The 25,291-nt window shown below is 69.4% G+C and overlaps 6 protein-coding genes and 1 long non-coding RNA gene across 9 annotated transcripts; 3 read left to right on the top strand and 4 right to left on the bottom strand.

Annotated features, from left to right (window-relative positions):
* Window positions 1–449: 449 nt before the first annotated feature.
* On the top strand, window positions 450–3,492 carry LOC309601455. The gene is made up of 3 exons (XR_014230567.1): window positions 450–972; window positions 3,237–3,294; window positions 3,424–3,492. It is a non-coding gene; the product is annotated as an uncharacterized lncRNA (long non-coding RNA).
* A 1,363-nt stretch (window positions 3,493–4,855) lies between these two features.
* LOC309601458 (ferritin, higher subunit-like) lies at window positions 4,856–6,498 on the bottom strand. Its single transcript, XM_082334474.1, has 4 exons — window positions 6,250–6,498; window positions 5,835–5,981; window positions 5,473–5,598; window positions 4,856–5,182 (listed from the first exon to the last, which is right to left on the bottom strand). The coding sequence occupies exons 1-4, from the start codon at window positions 6,349–6,351 to the stop codon at window positions 5,006–5,008; spliced, it is 552 nt and encodes a 183-aa protein (XP_082190600.1). The 5' UTR covers window positions 6,352–6,498; the 3' UTR covers window positions 4,856–5,005.
* Window positions 6,499–6,957: 459 nt separating this feature from the next.
* LOC309601464 (apoptosis regulator BAX-like) lies at window positions 6,958–8,609 on the bottom strand. 2 transcript variants are annotated; one of them, XM_082334483.1, is made up of 5 exons: window positions 8,490–8,603; window positions 8,217–8,268; window positions 7,983–8,141; window positions 7,773–7,905; window positions 6,958–7,551 (listed from the first exon to the last, which is right to left on the bottom strand). In XM_082334483.1, the coding sequence occupies exons 1-5, from the start codon at window positions 8,536–8,538 to the stop codon at window positions 7,297–7,299; spliced, it is 648 nt and encodes a 215-aa protein (XP_082190609.1). In that variant the 5' UTR covers window positions 8,539–8,603; the 3' UTR covers window positions 6,958–7,296. The 2 variants fall into 2 exon arrangements, with proteins under 2 accessions (XP_082190609.1, XP_082190608.1); XM_082334482.1 differs by lacking the exon at window positions 8,217–8,268 and having other exon boundaries at window positions 8,490–8,609.
* A 145-nt stretch (window positions 8,610–8,754) lies between these two features.
* On the bottom strand, window positions 8,755–11,125 carry BAX (BCL2 associated X, apoptosis regulator). Its single transcript, XM_082334484.1, has 6 exons — window positions 11,041–11,125; window positions 10,856–10,904; window positions 10,549–10,710; window positions 10,335–10,470; window positions 10,152–10,256; window positions 8,755–9,788 (listed from the first exon to the last, which is right to left on the bottom strand). The coding sequence occupies exons 2-6, from the start codon at window positions 10,882–10,884 to the stop codon at window positions 9,687–9,689; spliced, it is 534 nt and encodes a 177-aa protein (XP_082190610.1). The 5' UTR covers window positions 10,885–10,904; window positions 11,041–11,125; the 3' UTR covers window positions 8,755–9,686.
* A 334-nt stretch (window positions 11,126–11,459) lies between these two features.
* SLC6A16 (solute carrier family 6 member 16) lies at window positions 11,460–15,097 on the bottom strand (the record flags this gene model as incomplete). Its single annotated transcript, XM_082334500.1, has 11 exons — window positions 14,821–15,097; window positions 14,586–14,743; window positions 14,243–14,366; window positions 13,987–14,162; window positions 13,616–13,726; window positions 13,288–13,529; window positions 12,979–13,159; window positions 12,556–12,757; window positions 12,314–12,473; window positions 12,059–12,221; window positions 11,460–11,792 (listed from the first exon to the last, which is right to left on the bottom strand). Exons 1-11 carry the CDS (start codon window positions 14,990–14,992, stop codon window positions 11,460–11,462), a joined length of 2,022 nt encoding a protein of 673 aa, XP_082190626.1. The 5' UTR covers window positions 14,993–15,097.
* A 1,291-nt stretch (window positions 15,098–16,388) lies between these two features.
* On the top strand, window positions 16,389–19,526 carry CD37 (CD37 molecule). Of its 2 annotated transcripts, none has more exons than XM_082334471.1 (9): window positions 16,389–16,524; window positions 16,633–16,700; window positions 17,563–17,635; window positions 17,736–17,860; window positions 18,116–18,190; window positions 18,376–18,468; window positions 18,552–18,737; window positions 18,889–18,972; window positions 19,416–19,526. In XM_082334471.1, exons 2-9 carry the CDS (start codon window positions 16,635–16,637, stop codon window positions 19,491–19,493), a joined length of 780 nt encoding a protein of 259 aa, XP_082190597.1. In that variant the 5' UTR covers window positions 16,389–16,524; window positions 16,633–16,634; the 3' UTR covers window positions 19,494–19,526. The 2 variants fall into 2 exon arrangements, with proteins under 2 accessions (XP_082190597.1, XP_082190596.1); XM_082334470.1 differs by having other exon boundaries at window positions 18,364–18,468.
* Window positions 19,527–20,597: 1,071 nt separating this feature from the next.
* KASH5 (KASH domain containing 5) lies at window positions 20,598–25,169 on the top strand (the record flags this gene model as incomplete). Its single annotated transcript, XM_082334499.1, has 14 exons — window positions 20,598–20,913; window positions 21,251–21,431; window positions 21,510–21,571; window positions 22,021–22,093; window positions 22,200–22,340; window positions 22,537–22,654; window positions 22,760–22,810; window positions 22,899–22,976; window positions 23,181–23,237; window positions 23,381–23,440; window positions 23,707–23,771; window positions 24,335–24,410; window positions 24,485–24,609; window positions 25,043–25,169. 14 exons carry the CDS (start codon window positions 20,598–20,600, stop codon window positions 25,167–25,169), a joined length of 1,530 nt encoding a protein of 509 aa, XP_082190625.1.
* Window positions 25,170–25,291: the final 122 nt, after the last annotated feature.

Below are 25,291 nucleotides of genomic sequence, written 5' to 3'. Positions count from 1 at the left end.
GGGCCGGGGCCGGGGCCGGGCCGTCGCCAGGGGCGGGGCCTGTCGCTAGGGGCCGGGCCGGGGCCGGGGCCGGGCCGTCGCCAGGGGCGGGGCCTGTCGCTAGGGCCGGGGCCGGGCCGGGCCGTCGCCAGGGGCGGGGCCTGTCGCTAGGGGCCGGGGCCGGGGCCGGGCCGTCGCCAGGGGCGGGGCCTGTCGCTAGGGGCCGGGCCGGGGCCGGGCCGTCACCAGGGGCGTGGCCTGTCGCTAGGGGCCGGGGCCGGGCCGGGCCGTCGCCAGGGGCGGGGCCTGTCGCTAGGGGCCGGGGCGGGGGCGGGGTCTGTCGCCAGGGGCGGGGCCTGTCGCTAGGGGCGGGGCCTGTCGCTAGGGGGCGGGGCCTTCCGTTCCTTGACTCGCAAGGGGGGAAGAGATGCGCAGCATCCCGGGTTTGCGTGGGGCGTCGGGCAGGCGGATGGGGTTTGGGGGTTGTGCCCACTGCGTGGTTCAGTTCCGTCAGCGTCACCATGTTGTAGAAGTCACTTTTTAGCTCAAGTCAGAATCCAAAGACCTGTTGGACCCTTAGACTGCACGCTGTGAGCTTTCCCCGGGATCCGCTGAGCGTGTGCTGCGCTCTTACTGAGCTGCACCGAGGAAGGGCCCGAAACCGGTGCAAACCGGGGAGATATGGGAGCCGCGACCGTCGGCGGAAGCTGCGGCTGTTCGAGACAAGAGAAGGATCGTCCCGCCTGCAGACGGGGGAAGGATCCCATAAGGAACAAAAGGACCCAGGCCCAGATATTGCCGTTGGACCAAACCGTCGACCGAGGGGAGCGGAACTTAAACTGCAGGGGTGTGATTGCCCAGGGCTTGCTTCGTTCGGGGTCCCGCTCCGGAGGCACCCGGCTGCTCTGCACCGCTCCATAAATTCGCCTGGCGCACGTCGTGTCGGAGGCCCTGCGCGGGCCAGAGTCCAGGGGGGTCAGAGTCGACAAATAGGTAATTATTTGAGCATTTGGTTAAAATGGGATCAGACCACTCCCCGATTCCTCCCTGCAGCCCTTTGGGTTATATTTTGAAAAATTGGAACAAATTTGGAGGGGGCCCTATGACAAAAGACAAAATGAAAAGATACTGTAACCGATGTTGGCCGAATTATAAATCAGATGATGATCAGACCTGGCCAGAAAATGGATCGGTAAACTATAATACTAGATTGCAATTGATGTTGTTTTGCCATTGGATGGGAAAAATGGAATGAAGTACCTTATGTTGATGCCTTTATGACTTTGTATAGAAAGCCTGATATTCAGAAAAGACGTAAGCCAACAACTGACCTGGTGATGCATGCAGCTTCTGAGAGAAGGGAGAGCGGTTGTTGCATGGGCTGTCACGACAGAAAGATTGCCAGGGAAGAAGAGCAGGAAGATGTACAATTGTTAGTTCCAATAGCCCCACCTTGATATAAAAACAGTCCCCAAATGACTCTAATTCACAATTGGGCAATGAGGATTTCAGGACTGCCGGTTTTTGTACATGTTCCGTTCACTGCCTCTGACCTGATAAATTGGAAACGGTCTGTTGGACCTTATAGGGGAAACCCTGAGGGAATGCATCAACTATTAGAAACTATAATGATAACACCTAGTCCTAACTGGGGAGATATACAAGCTCTATTAAATACACTTTTTACGGCAGAGGGAAAAAAGAATGGTTGTTGAAAAAGCCAGAGAAGGGAGGAGGAGGAATATTAGGCAAGATGACTCTGAGAATTATCTGCCTACCAAAAAGGGAACCAGAACGGGATCCCAATAGGGATCCCAACAGGGGGGGCAGTATCAGCAATGGATACTATACGGGGTTTAACATGGAGAGCCTAAACCGAAGAATGTGTCTAAACTTTACAAAGTAAGGCAGGGCCCAGAAGAAAATCCATCAGCCTTTTACAAAAGGTTATGTGAAGTATCTAGAAAATGGACAGATTTGAATCTGGACGATGAAGCAAATCGGAGGATGTTCAGTACGTTGTTTATTGGGCAGTCAGCACAGGATGTAAGGAGAAAGTTGATGGGGCCGGGGGTATGTCGATATCACAATTGATGGAAATAGCATATGAAGTATATAACAATTGGGATGAGAGAAAGAAAGGAGAAACAGAATAGAATCAAGTCACAAGCATCTTTGCTGGCAGCAGCAATAAACGGGAATAACATTAGAGGGAAGGGTAGGGATGGAGGTAGAGTAAGAGGGGGACGGGGTGGAACGATGCAGGGAAGAAGTTCACAAAACTGAACCCTGCTGCGGCCAAACCAATAATGCAGCCCATAAACAGGAGGGGCACTGGAAGGATGAATGCCTGAACTGAAAGGGGCCAGAGGAGCAAGATCCTGTAAGAAATGCCAACCTTGTTTTGTTGGAGGATTTGGACAACGAATGAAGGGGACGGGGGGGAAACATTAAGGTCTCCCCAGCTGACCCCCTGGTTCCAATTAAGCTGGGGAACAAGATTGTAGATTTTTTTAATTGACGGGGAGGCCACTCATTCAGTAGTCACCAGTTCTAAAGGGCCTCTAAGTAACTATACCTATTGCTGGGGCAACGGGAAAAAGAACATTAAGGCCATTTGTGCAACCGATGGAATGCACAACTGGGGCCACCAAATTAATTAATGAGTTTCTATATATGCCAGAATGCCCCCTACCTCCACTGGGATGAGATTTGCTATGCAAACTAAATGCACAAGTAACCTTTTCTGAGAATGCTGTACAACTCCATATCCCACCCGAAACAGCCTGGAAAGCCCAGATCTGCTTGCTGACAGATGAGACTTCGGAAGAATCCAAAGAGAATATTCTGAACACTGTACTAAATGAGGTAATTCCCCTGGTATGGGCTTCTAAGAAACCAGGTAAAGCAAAAAAAAAACCAAAAAACATAAGTCTGATTAAAGTAGAACTAAAAGAGGGGGCAAACCCGGTAAGAGTACATCAATATTCTATTAGGTTGGAAGCTCGCAAGGGCCTTGAACCCCTGATAAATACCTTTATACAATACGGACTGCTCAGAGCATGTCAATCTGAATATAATACACCGATCTCACCAGTGAGAAAGCCTCGCTCTCAGGAATACTGATCGGTGCAGGATTTGAGGGCTATAAATCGGTTAACTAAGGACATACATCCTACAGCGTCTAATGTCTGTACACGAAAGCAATGCCTGTTTTATGGTGTTAGACTTAAAGGATGCCTTTTTCTGTATTCCAGTTGACGAACAAAGTCAGGCACTCTTCGCTTTCAAATGGGAAAATCTGACCACTGGAAGGTAAAGGACAACTGTGTTGGACTGTTCTTCCCCAGGGATTTAAGCATAGTCCCACATTGTTTGGTGAAGTATTAGCCAAAGAATTAGAACAGTGGCAAACTAATGGTAATGGTGTTAACTCTTTTACAGTATGTGGACGACAGCTTAATTGGAGCTGATACTGAACAGGCTTGTACAGAAGCCACAGTAAGCCTTCCTGGGACCGGCCAGATAGCGGGCCTCAAAACAGAAGACCCAAACTGCGAGGGAGGTAGTCCGGTATCTTGGTTGTACTATATCAAAAGGACAACGAGCATTGGGGGAGGAAAGGAAGGAGGCTATACGCTGAATAGCTGTACCAAAAATAAAAGAAAAACAACTAAGGGGGTTCCTGGGAACGGCCGGGTTCTGCCGGATATGGATTCCCAATTTTGGACTTATATTTAAGCAGAGTACAGATGTCCTCAGGGGGGACGGGACCGACTGGAGGCATCCTAGACAGAAGAGAAGACAAAAAGACGAACAGAGACGGCCTGAGAAGAGGTTCTGATAGAACAAGAGGTATCCAAAGTTCAGTCCGGAGATAAAAGCATGCTGAGGAGAACCTCTAAGGCCTCAGGGAGCCTCAGCAAGGGAGCAGATGGGACCTGAGGAGGCCAGAGAGACCAAGGAAGGTTGGGGGACATGAAGAGGAACTCAGGAGGGGATCTGAGCAGAGATGTCCTCAGGGGGGGACAGGGACTGAATAGAGGAGATGCTAGATGGCGTAGGGAACGAAAGGAGTCCTCTAGGGCATGAGGAAGGCCTCAGGAGGGGTCATGAAGGAACACGTGGGGTCCAAAGAGGGAAGAGGAAGTTCTGGGATGTGATCAGACGCCGGAAGAGACCAACTGGGGACGCTCCCAGTGTCCTGGGAGGCCGAGGAAGGGACGCACCGAGGCACCCTCGCCCAGACCGCGGCTCCCGGCCTGCCACGGAGCACGGCACGGCTGACTGGAGCCCCTGGCCTGGAACCACAATCCCAGCGTGCACGGCAAATCAACACGCCTGCCCTGTGGCCCTGGCAGAGAGCTACTCCTCTCGGCACGCATGGTGGCCAGCGCGGTGGGCCAGCAGCCCAGCACCCAGAGACTGCGGCTGCCGGCACGCCGCGGGACGCAGCCTCCCCGGCTCTGACCCCGCGGGGACAGCGTCGCCTCCCCCAGAAGCCCGAGCACACCCCGCGCCCCCCGGCAGGGCCCTGGGCAACCGCCGCCATCGCTCCGAGCCCCTGCCGGCCTCCGCACGGCCTTCCCCAGCACCCAGGGCAGTGTGTCCCCACCCCACTTCCCAGGACGAGGGGGCTTTGGGGGCTGTGTGTGTGTGTGACCCCGCTGTGGTGTTTTCCCAGGGGTGCCGGTTGCACGGGGGTAGCTTCCCCCCCACCCTGGTGCCGAGTCACGTCTTTGCATCCATCTGCCTGCCCCGCTCCCCCCCTGCCCCCCCGTGTCACCCTGGGGGTCGCCCCTGCGGCTGGGGGGCAGCAGGCACCCCGTCCCCCCAAGGCGGGCACGACCCCTGAGCCAGCTCTCGGAGCACTGGGTGGGTGCGGGGCAAGGGCAGACCCTTTATTGGAGTCATGCTGGGGGTGGAGACCCCCAGCAGGTGAGCCCCCTTGGATGGGGCAGAGGGGTTACAGGGTCTGGGGGGTAGTCCTGGGAGGGGGGTCCCAGGGGGCCGCCCGTGGCGGGGTTCAGCTGCGCTCCTCCAGGCTGAGGCGGTCGAAGAGGTACTCTCCGAGGCCGCTCGGGGCCCCCCCCGGGCCCCCGGCACCCCCAGCCAGGCGCCGCAGGTTGGTGATGTGGTCCCCCAGCGCCTTGATGGCCTTCACCTGCTCGTCCAGGTAGTGGGACTCGAGGAAGTCGCAGAGCTGCAGGGAGAGGGACATCAATCAGCCAGGGCCAGGGGAGCTCTGCAGGGAGGGGACAGAGGTCTGGGGGAGACCTCAGGAAGGGCAGGGACCTGCAGGGACAGCTGGAGATCCCAAGGGAGGGACGGGGGTAAGGCCAGCAAGTCCAGACCCTGGAAGGGCAGGGGACCGGGGCAGAGACCCTGGAGGGGCAGGGGCAGACCCCAAAGGATGGGTGTGGGAAGAGGAATGGGGACCCCCCAGCAGCGTCTCAACAGGCAAACCCTGCGGGGGGGTGGCGGGCAACTCACGTGGGGGTCCCCCTTCTCGGCAGCCAGGTGGTGCAGGTCCAGCAGCGCCTGGTTCACCGACTTCTCCAGCTGCAGCGCCGCCTCCACCGCCTCCAGCGCCGAGCCCCAAGCGTCACGCTCCGGCTTCTGGGGAGGGGGACAGGGACAATCACCCCGGGGACAGTCACAGCCCCCGTGCAGCTCAGGCACAGACGTGTCCCCGTGTGTGTCAATGCAGACGTGTCCCCCATTCAGCCCAGGCACCCCCAGGCAGGTGTGCCCCCCGTGCGGCCCAGGCACCCCGACGCAGCCCAGGCACCCCGATGCAGCCCAGGCACCCCGACGCAGCCCGAGCCCCCCCGAGCGCAGCCCAGGCACCCCACCTTGACGTCGTGCAGCAGCACGCGGCCGCCACGGCGCGTCTGGAAGCGCAGCAGCCCCTCGGCGTGCTCCCGCTCCTCGTGCGACTGGTGCAGGAAGAAGCGTCCCAGGCGAGGCAGCGCCACGTCGTCCCGCTCAAAGTAGAAGGCCTGCGGGACAGGGGAGGTCAGGGCGGGCACCTGTGGGGAGCCCCCCGACCCACCCTTCTGGCTCCCCAGCTCCCGCAGGGACCCCCCCAGCCTCACCTCCGCCCATGAGGCCCCCCCTGAGCCCTCCCCGCCACCCTCTCCTTATCTTGCCCTCGCAGGCGGCACTGCCCCCACCAAAACGGGTGCCGACCAGCTCAGGGCAGGATGGCCCCGGGGTCAGGGGGGGTCCCAGGGCCCGGGGGGGGTCCCTCGGCCGCCGGGACCCTACCATGGAGAGGTAGACATAGGAGGCGTGGAGCTCCATGTTGGCCATGCGGTTGACGGCGGCCTCGCAGTCGCGGTGGTAGTTCTGGCGGATCTGGGAGTCCATGGCGTGCGGACGCGGCGGCAGATGGACGGCCAGAGAGATGGATGCAGCGGCAGGACGGACGGACGGACGGACGGGCGGGCGGGCGGGCGGCGGGGCGGGAGCGGGCCGGTTCCGTTCAAGCACTGTTGAAGCGAGAACGCGGCTCTGCCCGCACAAAGCCCCGCGGGAGGTTTATATCCCGCTGCCGGTGGGCGGGGAAAGGGGACGCGGGCACCCGGGCCCGGCCCTCCCCAGCTGAGGACCCGGGCGGGGGGGGGGGGGGGGGGCCCCGCCGCCTGCCCCCCCCCGGGACCCAGGCATCCCCCCCCCCCCAGGGACCCAGCCCCCCCCCCCCCAGGGACCCAGCCCCCCGCCCCCAGGGACCCAGCCCCCCCCCCCCCCCAAGGACCCAGCCCCCCCCAGCTGGGGAAGGGCCCCCCCCCCCCCGGAAGGACCCAGGCGCCCGCAGGGCGGAGCGGCCTTGGCCCTTGGCCCTGTTTGTCACACGCTCCGAGTCAGCATGACTGGGCAGGAGGGGGGGGTCCCACCCGCCTGTCCCCCCCCCCCCCCCCGCCCCGGGCAGAGGCGAGGGCTGCCCCGGGGGGGTGGCCCACGGGAACCCCCAGCTCCCTCCCAGGCTGGGGGCACAAGGAGCCCGGCCTGGCGGGGGGGTCCCAGGGCTGGAGAGCAGCCCCGGGGCGGGGGGGGGGGTCAGTCCTGGTCCTGACCCGGTTGGTAAGGCTGCAATCGCTCGTTAATTAGAGTTTAATGAACGGGGTTTTGGGGGGGGGGGGGGGGGAGAAGGAGCAAAGGAGCTGATTCAGCCCCGGGGGCCATAAAAGAGGAACTTGGCCCCACAGCGGTGCTGACTCGGGGTTTCTGCTGCTCCAGAAGCGGGGGGAGCTCGGGGGGACGGGGGGGGCCGGTAGCCCCCAGCGCCCAGGGAGCAGCTCCCCGCTTCAGCCTTTACTTCTCAGGGCCCCCCGCAGCACGGGGGTCCCAGCCCAGCTGCGCGGGGCGGTAGCTGAGGATGGAGCCCTGGAACGAGAGGGGGGGGTCAGCGGCGGGGGGGCAGCCCCAGACGCACGCCCCCCTCGCCATGGGGCTGACCCCCGCGCTCACCCAGCCCCCCTGGCGCTGGATCCAGGCGGAGAGGCGCTGCTGCAGGAAGGATATGGCCCAATCGAGGATGGTCCGGAGGGGGCGGTCGCCCCACAGCGCCTGTGGGGACCCAGGCATCCGACTCCCACCACCCATCGCTGCCCAGAGAAGCCAGGCACCCAGTCCCCCTTGGGCGGGTCCCTGGGTGCCATCTCCCCCATACCCCGGTTTCCAAGCCCCCCCGACCCCAAACATGCCACTGCCCCTGGGGGGACCCCCTCCACCCTACTCTCCCCAGGGACCCCGGTGTCTGGGTGCCCCTCCCAGGGATCCAGGCCCACCTGCCGGACCACCCGGTAGGTGAAGTAGAAGAAGACGATGACCCGGCCCCAGTTGATGCCGTCCTGGAAGAGCTGCTCGGAGATCTCAGCCAGGGCGGGCAGCGGGGAGCAGCCGGCCAGGGCCCCCACCAGGCTGGTGGCATGGGGGCAGCGGTGAGGCTGGGGGTGGGGGGTGGGGGGCAGCTGCGGGGCACCCCGAGGGGGTCTCACCTGTCCATCTCGGGGTCCTGGCTCAGGCGGCCCCAGACACGGAGGGTGGCTGCCTGCAGCGAAGCCACCGCAGTTTCTTCCCCCGCCTCACCCCCCAGCTCCTCGGGGGGCACCCGCCGAGGCAACCCCTGGTCCTGCTCCAGCAGGGAGAGGACAAACCTGGGGAGGGGGCGGGGGGGTTAGCGAGGAGGGGAGCTTCCATAGCCCCTGGGGCAGGGGAACCCCTTCACTCACCCCCGGAGCAGGGCACCCCCGATCCGCACGATGCAGGAGATGCTCTCGGCGCCTGGGGTGGGGGGGACGGACACAGAGGAGAGAACAGGGAGCAGCCACCACCCTCACCCAGCCCCACAGATGCCCCCGACCCCTCCCAGACCCCCAGAAAGGACCCCAGCGTCCAGCCCCTCCCCCCCCAGCCACATGGCTAAAGTGAAATGAAAGTGAAAGTGGCCCTGCCCGCCCCCCCTTGCCCCCCTCCTGCCCCCCCCACCTGCCCCCCCCCCATACCTGCCCCCCATGAGGTCTCCAGGAGCCCCCCACTCTCCTGCCCCTCCATCCCGCACCCCCCCGGGACCCACAGGGCTCCCGGGCACCTGGGTCCCCCCCGCCATGGGCGGGGCGAAGCAGGGTGGTGCAGCCACACACCTTTGGGGCTCCCCAAAGGGGTTGCGGGGGGACCGGGGGGGGGTGTTGCAACAGCCAGCGTACGGCAGGGGGACGCTGGGGCCCTCGCCCCGACCGGAAGCACCACATGGCTCTGTTTCCCCTTTATTTCCAGACATCAAAATACCCGAGATACAAAACAAGGTACAAAAAAAAAAAAAAAAAAAAAGGCAAGAGGAAAACAATCAAAAGAAAACCAGGGGGAAGGCAGGGCCCCCCCAGCCAGAGGGAGGGCTCCCCCCATGACGACATTATTCATGACATCACCCCAAAGAGCACCGAGCGGGGCTGGGGGAGGTCGCTCTGCCCCCACCCTGGGGCACCTCCCTGGGGACACTGATTGTGAAGTGGGGACCTCCAAAACCAGGGGAGGGGGGCTGTAAACGGGGGGTACGGCCCCCCCACCCTGAGAGCCACCGCCAGGGAGGGGGCCTCCACCTCGGGGAGGGAGGTATTGCACCTGGGGGGGCCTTTCTCAGGGCAGGGAGCCCCCAATAAATACCCGATCTGCAGCCACAGCTGCAACCCCCCCCGCCGCACCCAACAGCCCCATTTTTGGGGCTCAGAGACCCCCCCCCATCCCCCATATCGGGGGGGCGGGGCTGGGATTGCAGGACCCCACCCAAAGCACCACAAGTCCTGGGGTCAAACCGCTCTGAGGCTGGGGCTGTGTTGGGGGCTGCAGCCACCCATCCCTGGGCATCAGGAGGGACCCCAGCACCGAGGGGCAGGGGGGGGTGAAGCTGTGTGCCCCCCTCACCCCCCAAACCCAGCAGGGTCCCAGCCCTGGCCCCCAGGTGCGTTCACCCACTGTTGGGGGAAGGTCTGGGGGGGGCCACAGCTGCCGTGGGGGAGGGAGGGCCCCCCAGCTCAGCCCCCCCAAAGTTTGGGGCAAGTCCTAACAAAGTCCTGTTTGTTAAAAAGCCCCCCCCGCTCCTGGAAGGCACAGCACCCAAGGGGCTGGAGGGGGGGGTCAGCACCATCCCTGCCGGCAGGGGCCAGTCCTGGGGGGTAGGCTACGCCCCCCCCCCTCCCCCAAGTCTATGACATCTTCCAGATGGTGAGCGAGGCCGTGAGGACGCCAGCGGCGAAGATGGTGATAGTCTGCCAGGTCGGGGTGCCGAAGTAGGAGAGGAGCCCTTCCTGGGCGGGGCGCAGGGGAAAGGAAGGAGCGTCAGCCACATGTCAGGGTCCCCCACCCCCCCCACCCCGGGCAGAACCGGACACCTGGGCCCCCTCCCCGTGGCAGAAAACACATCGGTGCAAAGCAGAACAGGGGCTACGGGGGGGGAGCAGCCCGGAGGCGGGGTGAGGGGCAAAGAGGGTGTCACGGGGGGGCCCTTCCTTCCCCTCAATCGAGCAGGACAACACAGTTAAACCTTCAGGGTCGAGAGTCTTTGGGAGAAAAAAGCAGCACAGCACTCCCGTGCTGTGCATGGGGGTGTCCAAACTAGGGCTCAGCCCGCCCCCACCGCCCCCCAGGACTCGGGGGGTTCAGGGACTCACCCATCCTCCCTGGGCCTGGATCCAGGCCAGGACGTGCTCCCGCATGTACTCCATGGTCCAGCCCAGAATGGTCCGGACCAGCTCGGGGACCTTGGTGCAGAGCGCCTGCAGAGACAGGGGGTCAGAGGGGGCCGGGGGGGGACACAGACACACGACGACACAGGGGAGGGGCACGGGGCCCACCTTCAGCACCAGTTTGCAGGCGAAGTAGAAGAGGGCAACAACGCGGCCCCAGTTGAAGGTGCCGTCGGCAAACATCTCTGCAGCCACCCGGAAGAAGAGCTCCTTGGGGGCATGGCACCCCACCTGCTCGATCATTCTGGGGGGCGTTGGCAGGGCCAGTTAGCGCAGAGGGGGGCACCGGGGACCCCCGTCCCCTCACGGTGCCCCCACCCACCTCTGCAGCTCCATGTTGCTGTCGAGCTCGTCCCCGATGCGGCGCAGGCACTCGCTCAGGCGCTTGGTGTCAGGGCTGCTGGGCTGCGGCTCCCCGAGCTCCGCCTGGCTCAGGGCCACCGCCTGCGCGTCCCCGCAGCGCTCCACGCGGTCCCGGATGAACCTGGGGGGCGCAGGAGGGACCCCCGGAGCTCTGGGTGGCCGCCTGAGGGCCCCCCCGGGCCCCCCGCCAGCCGGGGGCCTCCCTCAGGCCCCCCCCACTCCCGTTCTCCCGGCGGGTCGCCCGCAGGCCCCGACCCCCCACTCACCCCCGCAGCAGGATCGCCCCCGTCCGCATGATCTGGTCCGACGAGGCCCCTACGGAGAGGGGGGCGCTGACCCGGAGGAAGCGGAGACCGCACAGGCCGCGCCACTCCCCCCCCCCCCCAGCCGGAACCGGCCCCGGCCCCACGGCGGCCCCCAGGGGTCCCGCCGGCCCGGCCCCCCCACTCACCGCCGCCCCCCGGGGGCGGGTCGGGCTCGCGGCCGCCGGAGCCGCCCCCAGCCTCGCCGCCGCCGCCGCCCCCTCCGCCGCCGCCCCGCTGGGCCGCCGCCGCCGCCGCCGCCATCACCACGCCGGGGTCACATGACACCGGGGGGACGGGGGGGGGGGAGTGAGCGGCTGCCGACCGCGCCCCGGTCACGTGGAGAGTGACGTCGCGCAGCCCCCGCCCCCGCCGTTCCCGCAGGGGCAGCCCGCCCGGCCCCGCCCCCCGCCCTTCGCCCCGCCCCCAGGACTCGGCTCCGCTCCGCCTCCTCCGGGTCCTTTATTGCCCGCTTCAACATGGCCGCCGAGCGTCTCCATGGCAACGCGGGGCGGGAAGCGCGGGCCCCCCCCCGCTCCGCGCGCCTCCAATGGGCGCCTCTCCTGCTTCAGGCAGCGTGGCCAATCGGGAAGCGCAGCTCCTCGCCGTCCTCCAATGGGGCGCCTTCCCGCTCGTCCGCGCGGCGAGGCAGGGTCCGGGGCGGGGCGTGGGCCGGCGGGGGGGCGGCGGGGGGCGCCGGGGCGGCCGCACTCTCCTCCTCCTCCTCCTCCTCCTCCTCCTCCTCCTCCTCCTGCCCCCGGCCCCGCGGCCCCGCGGCGTCCCGGGGTGGCCTGAGCACCCCACGCAGGGCGACGAGGGGGATGGGCAGCACGGCCACCACCATCAGCCCCAGGGTGAGGGCCAGGGCCCAGGGCGGGTACGGCCGCCGCCACAACGTTGCCTGCAGGGAGGACGGTCAGGGGCGGCGGAGGCTCCCTGGGGGGGGCGCCAAGGGGCAGGGGAGGTCTCGGGGTGGGGGGGCTGTGGGGCCGCGGTGGGGCAGGGGAGGTCTCGGGGTGGGGGGGCTGTGGGGCCGCGATGGGGCAGGGGAGGTCTCGGGGTGGGGGGGCTGTGGGGCCGCGGTGGGGCAGGGGAGGTTCCTGGGGATGGGCGTCCCGGCCACGGGTCGGGGTGCCAGCAGGTGGGGAGCGCGGCTGGGGGTCTCACCGTGGCACGGTCCCAGGCCTGGTAGGTGGGGGGGCGCAGGGCCAGCTGGCCCAGGCTGGCCCCCAGCAGGGCCACCATGGCCCCCGGGCTGCCAAAGCGCCACAGGGGCCCATAGAGCCGCCATGGCCGGTGGCCAGTCACCTCCCACACAGCAGCCAGGAACCTGGGGGATGGGGCAGGCAGGTCAGGGGGGCCACGAGGCAGTTTGGGGGGGGATTGTGGCTGTGGTCAGGGGATTCCCCCCCCCACCCTCACCTCTCGGCCCCGTAGACCCAGGCCACGGCCACGGCCTCGCAGGCAGCCACAGCCAGCAGCGGCAGCGTGGCCACGTAGTCATCAAAGGCGGCCACCAAGTAGCTGCCGGAGCGCTGGGCGAAGGGCAGCCCCAGCACGAAGCCCCCGGCACAGCACAGCACTGGAGGGGCAGAGCAGCGGTTTGGGGGGGCTCACCCCCACCCCTGCCCCCCCTCCCGTCCGTTGTCCCCCCCCAGCCATACCGGTGAGTGGAGCACGGCGGCGGCGCAGGGCAGGGAAGGCGTCAAGCAGCGGTGTGAGGACGGCCTGGATGATGCCCAACATGGTGCTCAGCCCCAGTCCCAGCAGTGTGAGGAAGAAGAGGGACGACCAGAGCGGTGCCACCGGCAGCAGCGTCAGCGTCTCCGTGAAGATGATGAAGGCCAGGCCCGGGCCCTCCACCCCCTGAGGAGAGGATGGGGGGGGGGTCAGGACCCTCACCCTGGTTTTGGGATAGGGGGTGGTGCGGGGGGACCCCTCAATTGGTCGGGGGGGCATCGCCCAGGGTGTGGGGTGGGACGGACTCGGTGGACCCCTCCCCAGCTCGGGGGAACCCCCTGGTCCCAGCTGTGCCACCACCTGGGGGGGGGATGTAGGACAGGTTGAGAGCTTGTCACCAGCATCACCTTGTTCATCTCCTCGTCCAGGCGGCAGTCGGTGACACCCAGGGCGTCCCGCAGGGCCGGGGGCAGCCCCTGCAGCCAGGCACTGTACTGGGGGGCCAGCAGGGCCGTGAGGTTCCCGGGGGGCCGAGCGGTCTCGGGCAGCCCCCCCGCCACCAGCGCCTGTGACACCAGCTCCACGTTCCTGGGGGGAATAAGACGAGGGGGGCACCGGCGTTGCCGCAGGGACGCAGGGGGTTCTGCGCTGGGCGCGACACCCGGGCGCGGGACCCCGCCTCCGTGCAATGACCCCAACCGCGGGGCACCCCCCACCTGTGGAGGCAGTGCCGCGTGCGGCGGGTGGCACGGGCGCCCAGGACAGCAAAGACGACGAAGGTGGCCAGGAGGGAGGTGAGGGCGTTGAGGCCGGCCACCAGCACGGCATCGCGGTGGCAGTTGCTGCGGCGTGCGCCGTAGCTGGCGTAGGCAATGACGCTGCCGAAGCCCAGCCCCAGCGCGAAGAAGACCTGCGTGGCTGCCTGCCGCCAGGCCTGGCCCGTGCCCCACGCCGACACCTGCGGGGACAGACGGGGCCGCGGCAGGCTCGGGGCAAACGGGGCCGACCCGGGGGGGTCTGGGGGTCCCCGGGGCAGGGCCTCACCTTGGGGGTGAACATGATGCGGATGCCCTCGAGGGCCCCCTCGAGCAACAGGCCCCGGACCAGGAGGCAGAAGAGGACGAGGTAGGGGAAGAGGGTGCTGACGTACAGCACCTGCGGGGACCCCCGTGACCCACAGGGCCACCGGGACCCCCGAGCCGCTGGGGCCACCGGGACTCCCCAGCTCTGCCTGACCCACAGGGCCACCAGCGCCCCAAATCCTCCCCCCCTCCGGTGCCGCGCACCCCCCAGCGCTGCCCGCTGGAGCCAGGCAGCCCCCCAGCGCCACCAGTCCCCGGCACAGGACCCTCCCCAACCTCCAGCACCCCCCGGCCCCGCGCAGCCCCCTGCCGTCCCCCAGCAACGTCACCCACCTTTCCCGAGGACCTGATGCCCTTGAGCAGGGAGGCCCCCACCAGGGCCCAGGCCCCCAGGAGCCCCCCCACCAGGGCCGGCTGCAGCCCCCCGCCGACCCCCATCTCGGGGGTGACGTCCAGTGTCTGCCGGTACCAGAAGTAGGTGGTGGGAGAGCTCAGGGCGCACTCGGGCTCTGGTGGGGGGACACGCAGCAGGTCACAGCAGGGCCAGGGTGCCCTGAGACCCCCCCCCCGGCTCCCTGGGGACCCTCACCTGTGTGGTTGGGGCCAGCGCTGGGGCAGCTCTGCCAGGGCAGGGGGTGCTGGAATGAGCGGGTGAGGTAGAGGAGGCTCCAGGCAATGATCACGTTGTAGTACAGCGCCACGAACACGCACACCTGCGGGGGGCACGTCAGCCGGGACCCTGCCGTGGGGGAGTCTCGGTGGTACCCAGGGACCCCCCACACCCCACGCAAGTGTCCCCTTGCTGCCGCCTCCCCCCACAGCGAGCACCCCACGGCGGTACCCCAGGACCCCCCGGAAGCACCGTGGGTCCCCCCACGGCGCAACCACCAAGGGCGGTGCCCTGGCCCCCCAGGGACCCCCCAGTCCCGTACCAGGCAGCTGGCCAGCCCGATGCCGGCCAGGCGGGGACTGATGCTCTTCCAGACGCCGACGCTGCCCTGGCGCAGGCACTGCCCGGCCGCCAGCTCCAGGAAGAGCAGGGGGATGCCCAGGAGGAAGAGGAGCAGCAGATAGAGCAGGAGGAAGGCACCTGGGGGGGAAAAGGGGGGTGAGGGGGAGCGGGACCCCCAGCCCCCCCCAGCACCTCCCAGCACCCCCAGCACTCACCACCCCCGTTCTGGTGGCAGAGGTAGGGGAAGCGCCAGATGTTGCCCAGCCCCACGGAGAAGCCCAGCTGGGCCAGTATGTACTGGGCTTTACTGGTCCAGGTGGGGCGGGGGGGTGGCTCCTCCTGGAGGAGCCCGGTGTCCCCCCCCGGCACCGTCGGGGCCTTCTCCATGGCGGGGGGCTGCGGTGCAGACGTACGTTGCCGTCACGCCGGTGCCAGGCACGCGCACAAGCGTGGCCTGCAGGACCTCGCACGCGCGGCGCGGCACGCCGGTGCACAGCCGCGCACACGCGCCCACGTGTACGAGGGCCGCCGGCAGCGCGTGTGCGAGTGTGCCAGCCCCGTGCCAGCCCCGTGCCAGCCCCGAGACCCGCTGGGGCTCCACGTTGGCAGAAACCCGGACCCGCCGGAGCACCCCCAGCTGCGGGAGGACCCACGTCCCCAGGCAGCCCTGCAGCCCCCCAGCCCTGCGGCCAGCCCCGCAGACCCCCAGTCCCGCAGCCCCCCCCAGCCCTGCAGCCCCTCCAGACCCCTCAGCCCCCCCAGTCCCGCAGCCCCTCCAGACCCCCCAGCCCTGCAGCCCCTCCAGACCCCTCAGCCCTGCAGCCCCTCCAGACCCCTCAGCCCCCCCAGCCCTGCAGCCCCCCCCAAGCCCCGCAGACCCCCGCAGCCCTGCAGCCCCTCCAGCCCCCCCCAGCCCTGCAGCCCCGCAGCATTCACAGCCCCCCCAGCCCTGCAGCCCCCCCCAGCCCTGCAGCCCCTCCAGACCCCTCAGCCCCTCCAGACCCCCCAGCCCTCCAGCATCCGCAGCCCCCCACAGCCCTGCAGCCCCCCTCAGCCTCCCCAGCCCTGCAGCCCCTCCAGCCCCCCCAGCCCTCCAGCCCCGCAGCATTCACAGCCCCCCCAGCCCTGCAGCCCCCCCCAGCCCTGCAGCCCCTCCAGACTCCTCAGCCCCTCCAGACCCCCCAGCCCTCCAGCATCCGCAGCCCCCCACAGCCCTGCAGCCCCCCCCAAGCCCCGCAGCCCCCCACAGCCCTGCAGCCCCCCTCAGCCCCCCCAGCCCTGCAGCCCCCCCCAGCCCTGCAGCCCCCCCAGCCCTGCAGCCCCTCCAGACCCCGCAGCCCCTCCAGACCCCCCAGCCCCGCAGCACCCCAAGCCCCGCAGCCCCCCCCAAGCCCTGCAGCCCCCCCAGCCCCCCAGCCCCACTCACCCGGGGTCCGGCGTGCCACGGCCGGTTGCATCAGCCGGGACGGGCGGGGACGGGACGGGACGGGCCGCCCAGAGGCGTCGCCCCCGGACGCCCCCCGCCGCCGCCCCCCGGGGGGGGGGGGGGGGCAGCCCCAAAACCTGGGGCAGGGGCTCCCCGGCGCATCATCTTCACCATCACCATCCCTCGCCACCGCCCTCCACCATCGCCATCCTCACGATCGTCTCTGCTGGCGCGACCCCCCCCCCCCCCCCCCCCCGCCGGGGACCCCCGGGAGATGCGGGGCGGGGGTTGCGAGGGGTCGTTCAACCTCCCCGGGGCGGCCGACGGGGGGTCCCGTCCCGGGGGCCCCGTCCCGGGGGCGCGGAGCGGCCCGACCCCGGCCCCGGTGCCGCCCCACGCGGGACGCGCCCCCGCGGAGCTTCCGCCGCCCCGAGCGCTTCCTGCCCCGACGCGGAGCCGGGGACGGGGTCGCCCACGGGAGCCGCCGCCGCAGGTGCCCGGGGGGCCGGGGGGGGCCGGGGGGGGCCGGGGGCGCTTCGCCCCCCGAAGGGGCCGGATCGGGCCCCGGGGGGGCGCTGACCCCGTGCCCCCGCGGGTGCAGACATGAACCCCAAAAGCTGCCTCGGCTTCGCCAAGTGCTTCCTCTTTCTTTTCAACCTCTTCTTCTTCGTGAGTGGGGCGGGGGGCAGCGGGGGGGGGGGGCACGCGTGGCTGGGGGGGCGTGGGGGCGCAGGGTGGACGTGAGTGCGGGGGGGACGTGGGGGAGCATGGGGCTGGGGGGCCTTGGGGTGCAGGGGGGACATGGGGTGCAGGGGGGGCCTTGGGGTGCAGGGGGGGACATGGGGTGCAGGGGGGGACATGGGGCTGGGGGCCTTGGGGTGCAGGGGGGGACATGGGGCTGGGGGGCCTTGGGGTGCAGAGGGGACTTGGGGGTGCAGGGGGACTTGGGGGTGCAGGGGGGACATGGGGTGCAGGGGGGGACATGGGGCTGGGGGCCTTGGGGGTGCAGGGGGGGACATGGGGTGCAGGGGGGGACATGGGGCTGGGGAGCCTTGGGGGTGCAGGGGGGGAGCATGGGGCTGGGGGGACTTGGGGTGCAGGGGGGGACATGGGGCTGGGGGGCCTTGGGGTGCAGAGGGGACTTGGGGGTGCAGGGGGACTTGGGGGTGCAGGGGGGGACATGGGGCTGGGGGACTTGGGGGTGCAGGGGGGGACATGGGGCTGGGGGGCCTTGGGGTGCAGAGGGGACTTGGGGGTGCAGAGGGGACTTGGGGGTGCAGGGGGACTTGGGGGTGCAGGGGGGGACATGGGGCTGGGGGACTTGGGGTGCAGGGGGGGACATGGGGCTGGGGGGACTTGGGGTGCAGAGGGGACTTGGGGTGCAGAGGGGCCCAGCCATGCACTGTGGGGGGCTGGTTGGGGGCCAACAACCTCCCGGGGCCTGTGGGAGCCATGGGGCCAGGCAGGCCCCAGAGCCCCCCCGGGGCACCCCCACTCGCTGACCTGGGCCGGGCCCTCCCGGCCCCCCCAGGCCCTGGGCAGCCTCCTCCTCGCCTTCGGCCTCTGGGTCCTCTTTGACCGACAGAGCTTCGCCGCCGTGCTGGGTAAGGGACCCCTGAGCCGCGAGACACCCCGACCCACGGGGCACCCCGACCCACGGGGCACCCCCGAGCCGTGGGGCGCCCTGACCCCCGCGCCCCCCAGGGTCGCCGCTGTACAGCCTGCGGGTCTGGTCCTACACCTTCTCGGGGGTCGGCATCGTGACGATGCTGCTGGGCTTCCTGGGGTGCCTGGGTGCCCTCAAGGAGATCAAGGCCATGCTGCTGCTGGTGAGTGGGGCGGGCTGGGGGGCCGGGGGGCTGGGGGGGCAGGGGGTTGGGGGGCCAGGGGGTTGGGGGCCTGGCCGGGGGTGCGGGGGCTCTGCTACAGCTTCCTGGGGCAGCCGCGGAGCCACGTGGTCCCACCACATCCTGTGCCTGTGGGGCGGCAGGGGGGAGCGGGGGCACCGCGCTGGCTCCTCCGCGCTCCCCTGGTGCCGTGGGGCTGGGGGGGTCCGACTGACCCCCACCTTCCCCCCCCCCCAGTACTTCGGGATCCTGCTGCTGCTCTTTGCTGCCCAGATCACGGTGGGGGTCATCGTCTACACGCAGCGTGTCACCGTGAGTGCGGCACTGCCGGGGGTGCCGGCAGCGTGGGGCAGGGCCGTGGGGGGATGCTGGCACCATGGGACAGGGCTATGGGATGCTGACGCCATGGGGCAGAGCCATGGGGTGACGCTGCAGCCATGGGGCGACGCTGCAGCCATGGGGCGCTACGCTCACCCCCCTTGCAGCTGGCCACCAAGGTGGCCAACTATGCGCAGGAGCTGATCCAGGGGTACCCGGCCAAGGGGCCACCTGGGGACCCCCACGAGAGCTGGGACGCCGTCCAGCAGCAGGTGAGACCTCACAGGGCCCAGGGGGCCCCACAGCTGCCCCCCAGCTGCCCCACGGCCTCCCCACTGACCGCCTGCCCCCCCAGCTCGGTTGCTGCGGCTGGGACGGACCCCAGGACTGGAACCACACCGACGGCTCCCCCGGGGATGGGGATGGAGCCATCGCCTGCTCCTGCCTCAAGGCACCAGCACCCAACAGCACCCACGGGCCCCCCTCGGCACTGCCCCACGGCCGCTGCCCCACAGCTGCCTCCCACGACATCTTCCCCAGGGTGAGGCACAGCGGGTGCAGCATGGGGGGCTCGGCGCAGGGCACTGGGGGGATCGGGGGGGTCCTGCAGCTCTGGGGGAGCGCAGAGCAAGGCGGGCTCATGGCCTGGGGGCTCCCGGCGGTCCCCCCGGTTGTCACCCTCCTCCCGGCAGGGCTGCGCTGAGGGCGTCCAGGTCTGGCTGGCCGAAAACCTGGTCACCGTCGTGGGGGTCTGCCTGGGCATCGGCCTGCTGGAGGTAGGGGCTCTGCTGGGGGGCTGAGCTGGGGGCTGCGGGGCCGTGGGGCGGTGGCGCAGCTCAGGGGGCCATGGGGCAGCCGGGGGCCGTGGGGTGGTGTGGGGGCAGCAGGGGGCCATGGGGCAGCTGGGGGGCCGTGGGGTGGTGTGGGGGCAGCAGGGGGCCATGGGGCAGCTGGGGGGCCGTGGGGTGGTGTGGGGGCAGCTGGGGGCCGTGGGGCAGCCGGGGGCCGTGGGGTGGGGTGGGGGCAGCTGGGGGCCGTGGGGCAGCCGGGGGCCGTGGGGTGGGGTGGGGGCAGCTGGGGGCCGTGGGGCAGCTGGGGGGCCATGGGGTGGGGTGGGGGCAGCCGGGGGCCGTGGGGTAACTGGGGGGCCATGGGGTGGTGTGGGGGCAGCTGGGGGCCGTGGGGCAGCCGGCAGGCAGCGTCTTACCTTCTCCCCCAGCTCTGCCTGCTGATGCTGTCGATGTTCCTGGTCAGGAACCTGGACCCCGACTACGAGAAGATGCTGCGGGGGCAATGAGGGGGGCCGGGCCGGGGGGGGCACGGCAGGGCTCCCGAGTCTCTGTTCTCCCTCGGCTCTCGGTCAATAAAACCAGCTGGAAGCAGCAGCAACAACACGGGGACGGGGACCGGGATGGGGACCGGGATGGGGACGGGGACCGGGACGGGGATGGGGATGGGGACCGGGATGGGGACCGGGATGGGGACGGGAACCGGGATGGGGACGGGGACGGGGACCGGGATGGGGACGGGATGGGGACGGGAACCGGGATGGGGACGGGGACGGGGATGGGGATGGGGACGGGGATGGGGACCGGGATGGGGACGGGGACCGGGATGGGGACGGGATGGGGACGGGAACCGGGATGGGGACGGGGACGGGGACGGGGACGGGGACGGGATGGGGACCGGGACGGGGACCGGGACGGGGACGGGGACCGGGACGGGGATGGGAACCGGGATGGGGACGGGGATGGGGACCGGGACGGGGACCGGGACGGGGACGGCCGGGCCCGCCGCTGTCCCACTCCACCGCTCGCATGCAGCACCGCTCGCCCCGCCCCTTTTCTATGGGGCGGGAACGGCTCGCGCCTCGCCCCGCCCCTTACCCCGCCCCCTCTCCGGGCGGGACCGGCTCGTGCCTCGCCCCGCCCCTTGCCCCGCCCCTCTCCATGGGCGGGAACGGCTCGCGCCTCGCCCCGCCCCTCTCCCCGCCCCCTCCATGGGCGGGAACGGCTCGCGCCTCGCCCCGCCCCTTTCCCCGCCCCTCTCCATGGGCGGGAACGGCTCGCGCCTCACCCCGCCCCTCTCCCCGCCCCCTCCATGGGCGGGAACGGCTCGCGCCTCGCCCCGCCCCTCTCCATGGGCGGGAACGGCTCGCGCCTCGCCCCGCCCCTCTCCATGGGCGGGAACGGCTCGCGCCGCCCCCTCAGGCCGGCGCCGTCCCGGGGCCCTGCGGTGCCGCCCCCCCCCCCCCGCCCCGCTCGGCCCGGACCGGCCCCAGGGAGCGCCCGCGGCCTCTTGACCCCTCGGGACAGCGGCGCCCCCTTCCCACAGGACCCGTGGCCGTGCCCCAGGGCGGAGGGGACCCCCGAGCACGCCCCCACCCCCCGTCTCCAGTGCGATGGCTGCAGAGGGGCCCCCAGCCCCCTCGCCCCGCACCCCGGGCGCCACCGTCCCCTTGAAGGAGGCTGCCCTGCCGGCAGCGGAGGCCGAGGCCCCGCAGGAGCCGTTGCAAAGTGGGTACCAGCCGGTAGCCCACCCGCTCCCGCTGGTGGGCGATGCACAGGAGCGGGGGGCGAGAGGAGAGGCCCCTCCACGACCCCTCCCGTTCCCCCCAGCAGCCCAGGGCAGCCCGGACACGTGCCCCGATGAGAGCCGCTGCTCGGAGGAGTTCGTCGTCAACTGCACCTTCGCCGCCTGCGACCCTGAGCATACAGGTAGCGAGGGGCCAGGGCCGGTGCACGGGGCCGCAGCCCCGGATACAGCTTCCAGGCGCCTTGGCGGGCTCGCCCTGCGGTTAACCCCGCTCCACCACGTGTGAGGCTGCCGGAAAAACCCTCCCGCTGACAGCCTGCCCCCACCCAGGGACGGGGAGGCCTTCGGGCGCCCAAAGCCACCTCCACGCCAAACCCCCCTCGCCCCACACCCTCCCCGTAGCGCGGCCCTTTCCCAGTCCCACCCCAGCTGCTCCTGCGGTGGGGTCGCGCAAGGAGCCGGTCACCAGCCGTGGGCGAGGCCCGGCCCCATGGACCAGCGCCTCACCCTGTGCCGCAGGGATGGTGCGGGCGCAGCAGGTGGTCGAGTACCTGCAGGCGGTGACAGGGCAGAGCGGCGAGGAGGGCCAGCTGCGGGCACTGCGCCGCATGCTGGACCCTGAGGCGGTGGGCACAGCGCTGGACTTGCCCACCTTCCATGCTGTTATGAGGGAGTGGATCGCATCGTGCCAGCAGGAGGGGTCAGTGGCAGGGGACCAGGGCTAGAACGCGGTTCCTTGCGTACCGGCTGGCGCAACTGACAGTTCCCATCTCCCCAGGGGTTCACGGCTTGCCGAGGAGCTGGATGCGGCGGCAGGCAACCTCGGCCTGGTGCTGGCAGGTGGGTGTCGGCGCAGGAAGGGGCTGAGGGGAGGGAGGGGGGAATCGGCGCCCGGTGGAGTGGGGTTGCTGGAGCCACGGTGGGGACGCTGGCACCTGCCTTGCCCCGGCTGCAGTGAGACCAGCAGCTGTCACCTCCTCCTTTCCTGCTGAGAAGAGGGGCTGGGTCGGTGCATGGGCTGCGCCAGTGACGGTGTTTGCGGAGGCACATGGATGCTGGCTCGCAGGCGCGGCATCAGCAGGAGCTGATAGCTTTGAAAGCTAGGGAAGCTGGTTTGGTGCTGCTGGTCCCGGGTCCCTCCTGACAGCAAAGGGGCAGACAGACGGACAGACGCCGACAGCATTGGGAAAGAGCCCGCCGTCCCCCAGCAGCACCGCTGCCCATTCAGCCAAGGCTGCCAGCGGGGGCGCGGTGCAGCCCCAAAATCCCCTCTCGTGCCTGTCCTGCAGCGGGGGAAGGACACACGGCCTCAGCAGCTGCGCAGCTCAAGGGCGACGGTGGCAACACGGACGTTGTGAGCCTGTAAGTGCCGGCTCACCAGGGATGTAGCGATGGTCCTGGCCATGGTCTGCACTGGGGTCCCAGCCTCAGAGCGTCCCCAAACCGGCGGCACATCCCACCCCCGCAGCACCGAAGCCGCCGGCCTGCGCAGCCGCGCCGAGCAGTTGGCCACCCAGAATGCCAAGCTGCAGCAGGACGCCGAGTCGGCCGAGGAGCTCAACGCCCGCCTGGCTGAGGAGATGGGGCAGCTGAAGGCTCAGCTGCGATGGTGCGACGCGAGCGCAGGGCAGGGCTGGGGGCTTCCCCACGCCGCCCCAGTGCCCAGGGGTGCAGGGGCCGGCGGTGGGTGCTGGGGCGAGCGACTGCTCCCTTGCTGGTGGATGCTCACTCCGGGGACGGGGACGGTCAGGGCTGCTGGGCTCCGGGAGTGGACCGAAGCGTCGGTGTCCGGCTGTCCCCAGTAGGAGCCAGCAGGCACTAGAGCAGGCCAGAGCTGCCGCCGAGGAGCTGGAGGACCTGAAGGGCATAGCGAAGGGGCTGGAAGAGGAGAACAGCAAGCTCCGGCGGCAGGCACGCCAGCTGGTGAGAGGCCCGGCCTCCCTGCTCCCGGTGAGCGCTCAGCTGCCACCGAGGCACCAAGCCTGCAGGCGGGGAAGCAGCTCAGGGCCCCGTGCCTTCCCTCCCCAGGAAAAGGACCAGCAGTGCCTGCGCTTGCAAGTCAACAGCCTCCAGGAGGAGGTGAGGATGCCGCCGGGGGTCACAGGGAAGGGGGGGCTGCCCTGGTGGTGCTGGCGTCGTGAACGCCAGCCCCTTTTGCCCTGAGCAGAACCAGCAGCTCCTTGCCGAGGGCCATGGGCTGAGGGAGTGGATCCAGGCACTGGCAGCTGAGACGGCCGACCTGGAGGTAAGTGGAAGCCACCACGCAGCCTAGCACTTCATTAAGCGCTAACGAGGCGGTTGTCTGTCCCTAATTAAAGCAGCAAGCACCCCGGGGACTCCAGAGGGTCAGGTGCTGCCCGTCCTCGGGCAGCCCCATCCTCTCTGCCACTGCGCTGCGGAACAGCCGCCGGTATGCACCCCGGTTCATGAGCTGCTTCCTTCTGCCCAGGCTCAGCTCTGCCGCTGCACAGCGCTCTTCTCCTCCCCGGACACGGCCCTCGGCCAGGTGAGCGCCGGCCAGGGATGCGCGCAGCTCCGGCCACCACCGCGTCGGCCCTCGCTGCCAGCCCTCAGGCTGCCTCGCAGCCCCCTCCCGCAGCTGCAGCCCCCCAGGCCCTGCGCCCCCTCACCACCCCCCCTGCTCCGCAGGTAGGGCGGCGGGTGGAGGAGCTGACGGTGACGCTTGGGGAGTACAACAGGGCAGTGAAGGTACGGCATACCCAGCCCCATCGCGCTCCCTGGCCAGGGGGGCTGCAGCCCCCCCCCCGACCCCTCCTGGCCTCGGGGAGCCCCGTGCCAGGGGGAGCCAGAGCCCCCGGGCCACAGGCAGAGCCCCGAGGTGGCCACCCTCTCTGGGGGCTGGGGTGCAGGGGTGCGGGCACTATCCAAACAGCCCGTCCCAGGGGGCTGTGGGGAAGAGCGGAGTGGCACAGAGGGTGCCTGAACACCCCACGATGTCTCAACACCTCCTCCAGGAGCTGCGGCTGGAGATGATGCAGCTCCGCAACCAGCTGGGCCAGACGCAGGATGCCCGGGCCACGTACGTTGCTGCCTCTGCCGGGCCAGGAGGGACGCGTGGGTGGGACGCCCCAGCACGCGAGCCCAGCTCCGGCTCCTCCGTGATGGGAAGCGCTGGGCGCGTTGCGCGGCATCCCACTGGCCGGCAGCCCTGCTCCGAAAGCCTCAAGAAGTGGGGGAAAAGGGGCAAATGGTGAAAACAGGGACTGGCAGAAGGGGGGGGCCCACCTCTGCTCACAGCACCATTGCCCTGGCAGAGCGAGGCATCTGGGGGACTCTCGCCGCAAGGCCGCCGGCAGCGTGCTGCGGCATGCCGCGGCAGGAGGCACTCGGGAGCACCTGGAGCTGGGGCACCACGGCCTCCGCCCCATAACTGCCTGCCAGATCCTGCTCTGCCAGCGTGGCTCCACTGCCGCATCGTTGCACCGCCGCAAGGCAGGGCGTGCGGCAGCCAGCGCTGCGGCCACGTGCAGTGGGGCGCGGGTTTCTCCTGCCGGGCCACCGCAGGGCCTGGGCCCCCCCGCCACCACCACCACCCAGCGCGGCCCGCCGGGCGCTGCCTCACACCTCCTCTTCCTCATGCAGGTGGCCGTGGCGCACACTTGGCGAGGCCGACGTCCTGGCGCAGCCGCTCGGCGCCGAGATCGAGGCAACGTGCTGGGTAAGGGTGGGGGCATGGGGGGCCCTGGGGAGGGGCGCCCTGGCCACCGACCCCCGGCCTGTGGCTCTGCCCAGGAGACGGAGGAAGCGGAGGAGGAGGAGGAGGAGGAGGAGGACGTGGGGACGGCACTGCCCAGAGCCCCGGCGGGGGACGGCCAGGAGCTGGCTGAGCCGCGGCAGTGCCCAGGCCCCAGCAAGAGGTAGGGTCAGGAGCAGGCAGCCCCTGCCTGCAGCAGGCAGCACTGCCCGGGCCCGGGGTGCGCTTGGCATCGAGCGGCTGACAGCCCCCCTCCCTCCCTCCCTCCCGGCAGGCTGCTGCCACCGCGGGCACTGCTGGCGCTGCTGCTGCTGCTGGCGCTGCTGGCCCTGCTCTGCCTCCTGCCCCGCCGCTGGCTGGGGCTGCCCCACGGCGGGGCTGCCTGGCCCCAGCTCCAGCTGGGCTACCAGAGACCCCCACCCCTGTGAGACCCCCGCCCCAATAAAGACCTGTTGGGGACGCCAGCTCCAGTCTGCTGCGACTTCCCCAGTCCTCCCCGTGCCTCTCACCAGTCCACCCAGCCCCTCCCCAGCTCATCCCGGTCTCTCCCCAGTCCCAAACAGGGGCACTTGCAGCGCTGTCTTGGGGCCCTTTAGGCCGCCAGCGGGATCAGGGCGGGAGCCCCCCATGCTGACCAACCCCCCCAGCCTCGTTAGCGGGTGCCCCCGGCCCGTGAGTCGGGGCGCGAGCGGGGGCAGCCGCAGCGCCTCAGCTGGGCGCTAACGCGGCCGGGGCAGCTGCTGGGGAGAGGCCGCGAGAGCGGGGAGCCCCCCCAGCCCTGTGCTCCCACGGCGGGGTCTGGCGTGAGGGGTGCAGCGGGCTCGGGGGAGGCGTGGGGTACTACG

Source organism: Platalea leucorodia (genome assembly GCF_965183815.1).
Source record: "Platalea leucorodia genome assembly, chromosome: 35".
NCBI classification, from domain to species: domain Eukaryota; kingdom Metazoa; phylum Chordata; class Aves; order Pelecaniformes; family Threskiornithidae; genus Platalea; species Platalea leucorodia.
The sequence above is the reverse complement of the archived record's forward strand: the minus strand, read 5'-3'. Positions and strand labels throughout refer to the sequence as shown.

What these genes read in the sequence shown, in the direction of transcription:
- CD37 (XM_082334470.1), top strand. Translation starts at nt 16,635, where the DNA reads ATGAACCCCAAAAGCTGCCTCGGCTTCGCCAAGTGCTTCCTCTTTCTT. An exon ending in TTTTCAACCTCTTCTTCTTC is followed by an intron (nt 16,701 to 17,562) that starts GTGAGTGGGGCG and finishes CGGCCCCCCCAG; the next exon opens with GCCCTGGGCAGCCTCCTCCT. An exon ending in TCTACACGCAGCGTGTCACC is followed by an intron (nt 18,191 to 18,363) that starts GTGAGTGCGGCA and finishes CCCCCCTTGCAG; the next exon opens with CTGGCCACCAAGGTGGCCAA.
- LOC309601458 (XM_082334474.1), bottom strand. Translation starts at nt 6,351, where the DNA reads ATGGACTCCCAGATCCGCCAGAACTACCACCGCGACTGCGAGGCCGCC. An exon ending in CCTATGTCTACCTCTCCATG is followed by an intron (nt 5,982 to 6,249) that starts GTAGGGTCCCGG and finishes CCTGTCCCGCAG; the next exon opens with GCCTTCTACTTTGAGCGGGA. An exon ending in TGCTGCTGCACGACGTCAAG is followed by an intron (nt 5,599 to 5,834) that starts GTGGGGTGCCTG and finishes CCCCCTCCCCAG; the next exon opens with AAGCCGGAGCGTGACGCTTG.
- LOC309601464 (XM_082334482.1), bottom strand. Translation starts at nt 8,593, where the DNA reads ATGGCGGGGGGGACCCAGGTGCCCGGGAGCCCTGTGGGTCCCGGGGGG. An exon ending in GGAGACCTCATGGGGGGCAG is followed by an intron (nt 8,142 to 8,489) that starts GTATGGGGGGGG and finishes CCCCCTCCCCAG; the next exon opens with GTTTGTCCTCTCCCTGCTGG. An exon ending in CAGGACCCCGAGATGGACAG is followed by an intron (nt 7,906 to 7,982) that starts GTGAGACCCCCT and finishes CCATGCCACCAG; the next exon opens with CCTGGTGGGGGCCCTGGCCG.
- BAX (XM_082334484.1), bottom strand. Translation starts at nt 10,884, where the DNA reads ATGCGGACGGGGGCGATCCTGCTGCGGGG. An exon ending in CCTGCAAACTGGTGCTGAAG is followed by an intron (nt 10,257 to 10,334) that starts GTGGGCCCCGTG and finishes CTGTCTCTGCAG; the next exon opens with GCGCTCTGCACCAAGGTCCC. An exon ending in TCCAGGCCCAGGGAGGATGG is followed by an intron (nt 9,789 to 10,151) that starts GTGAGTCCCTGA and finishes CGCCCCGCCCAG; the next exon opens with GAAGGGCTCCTCTCCTACTT.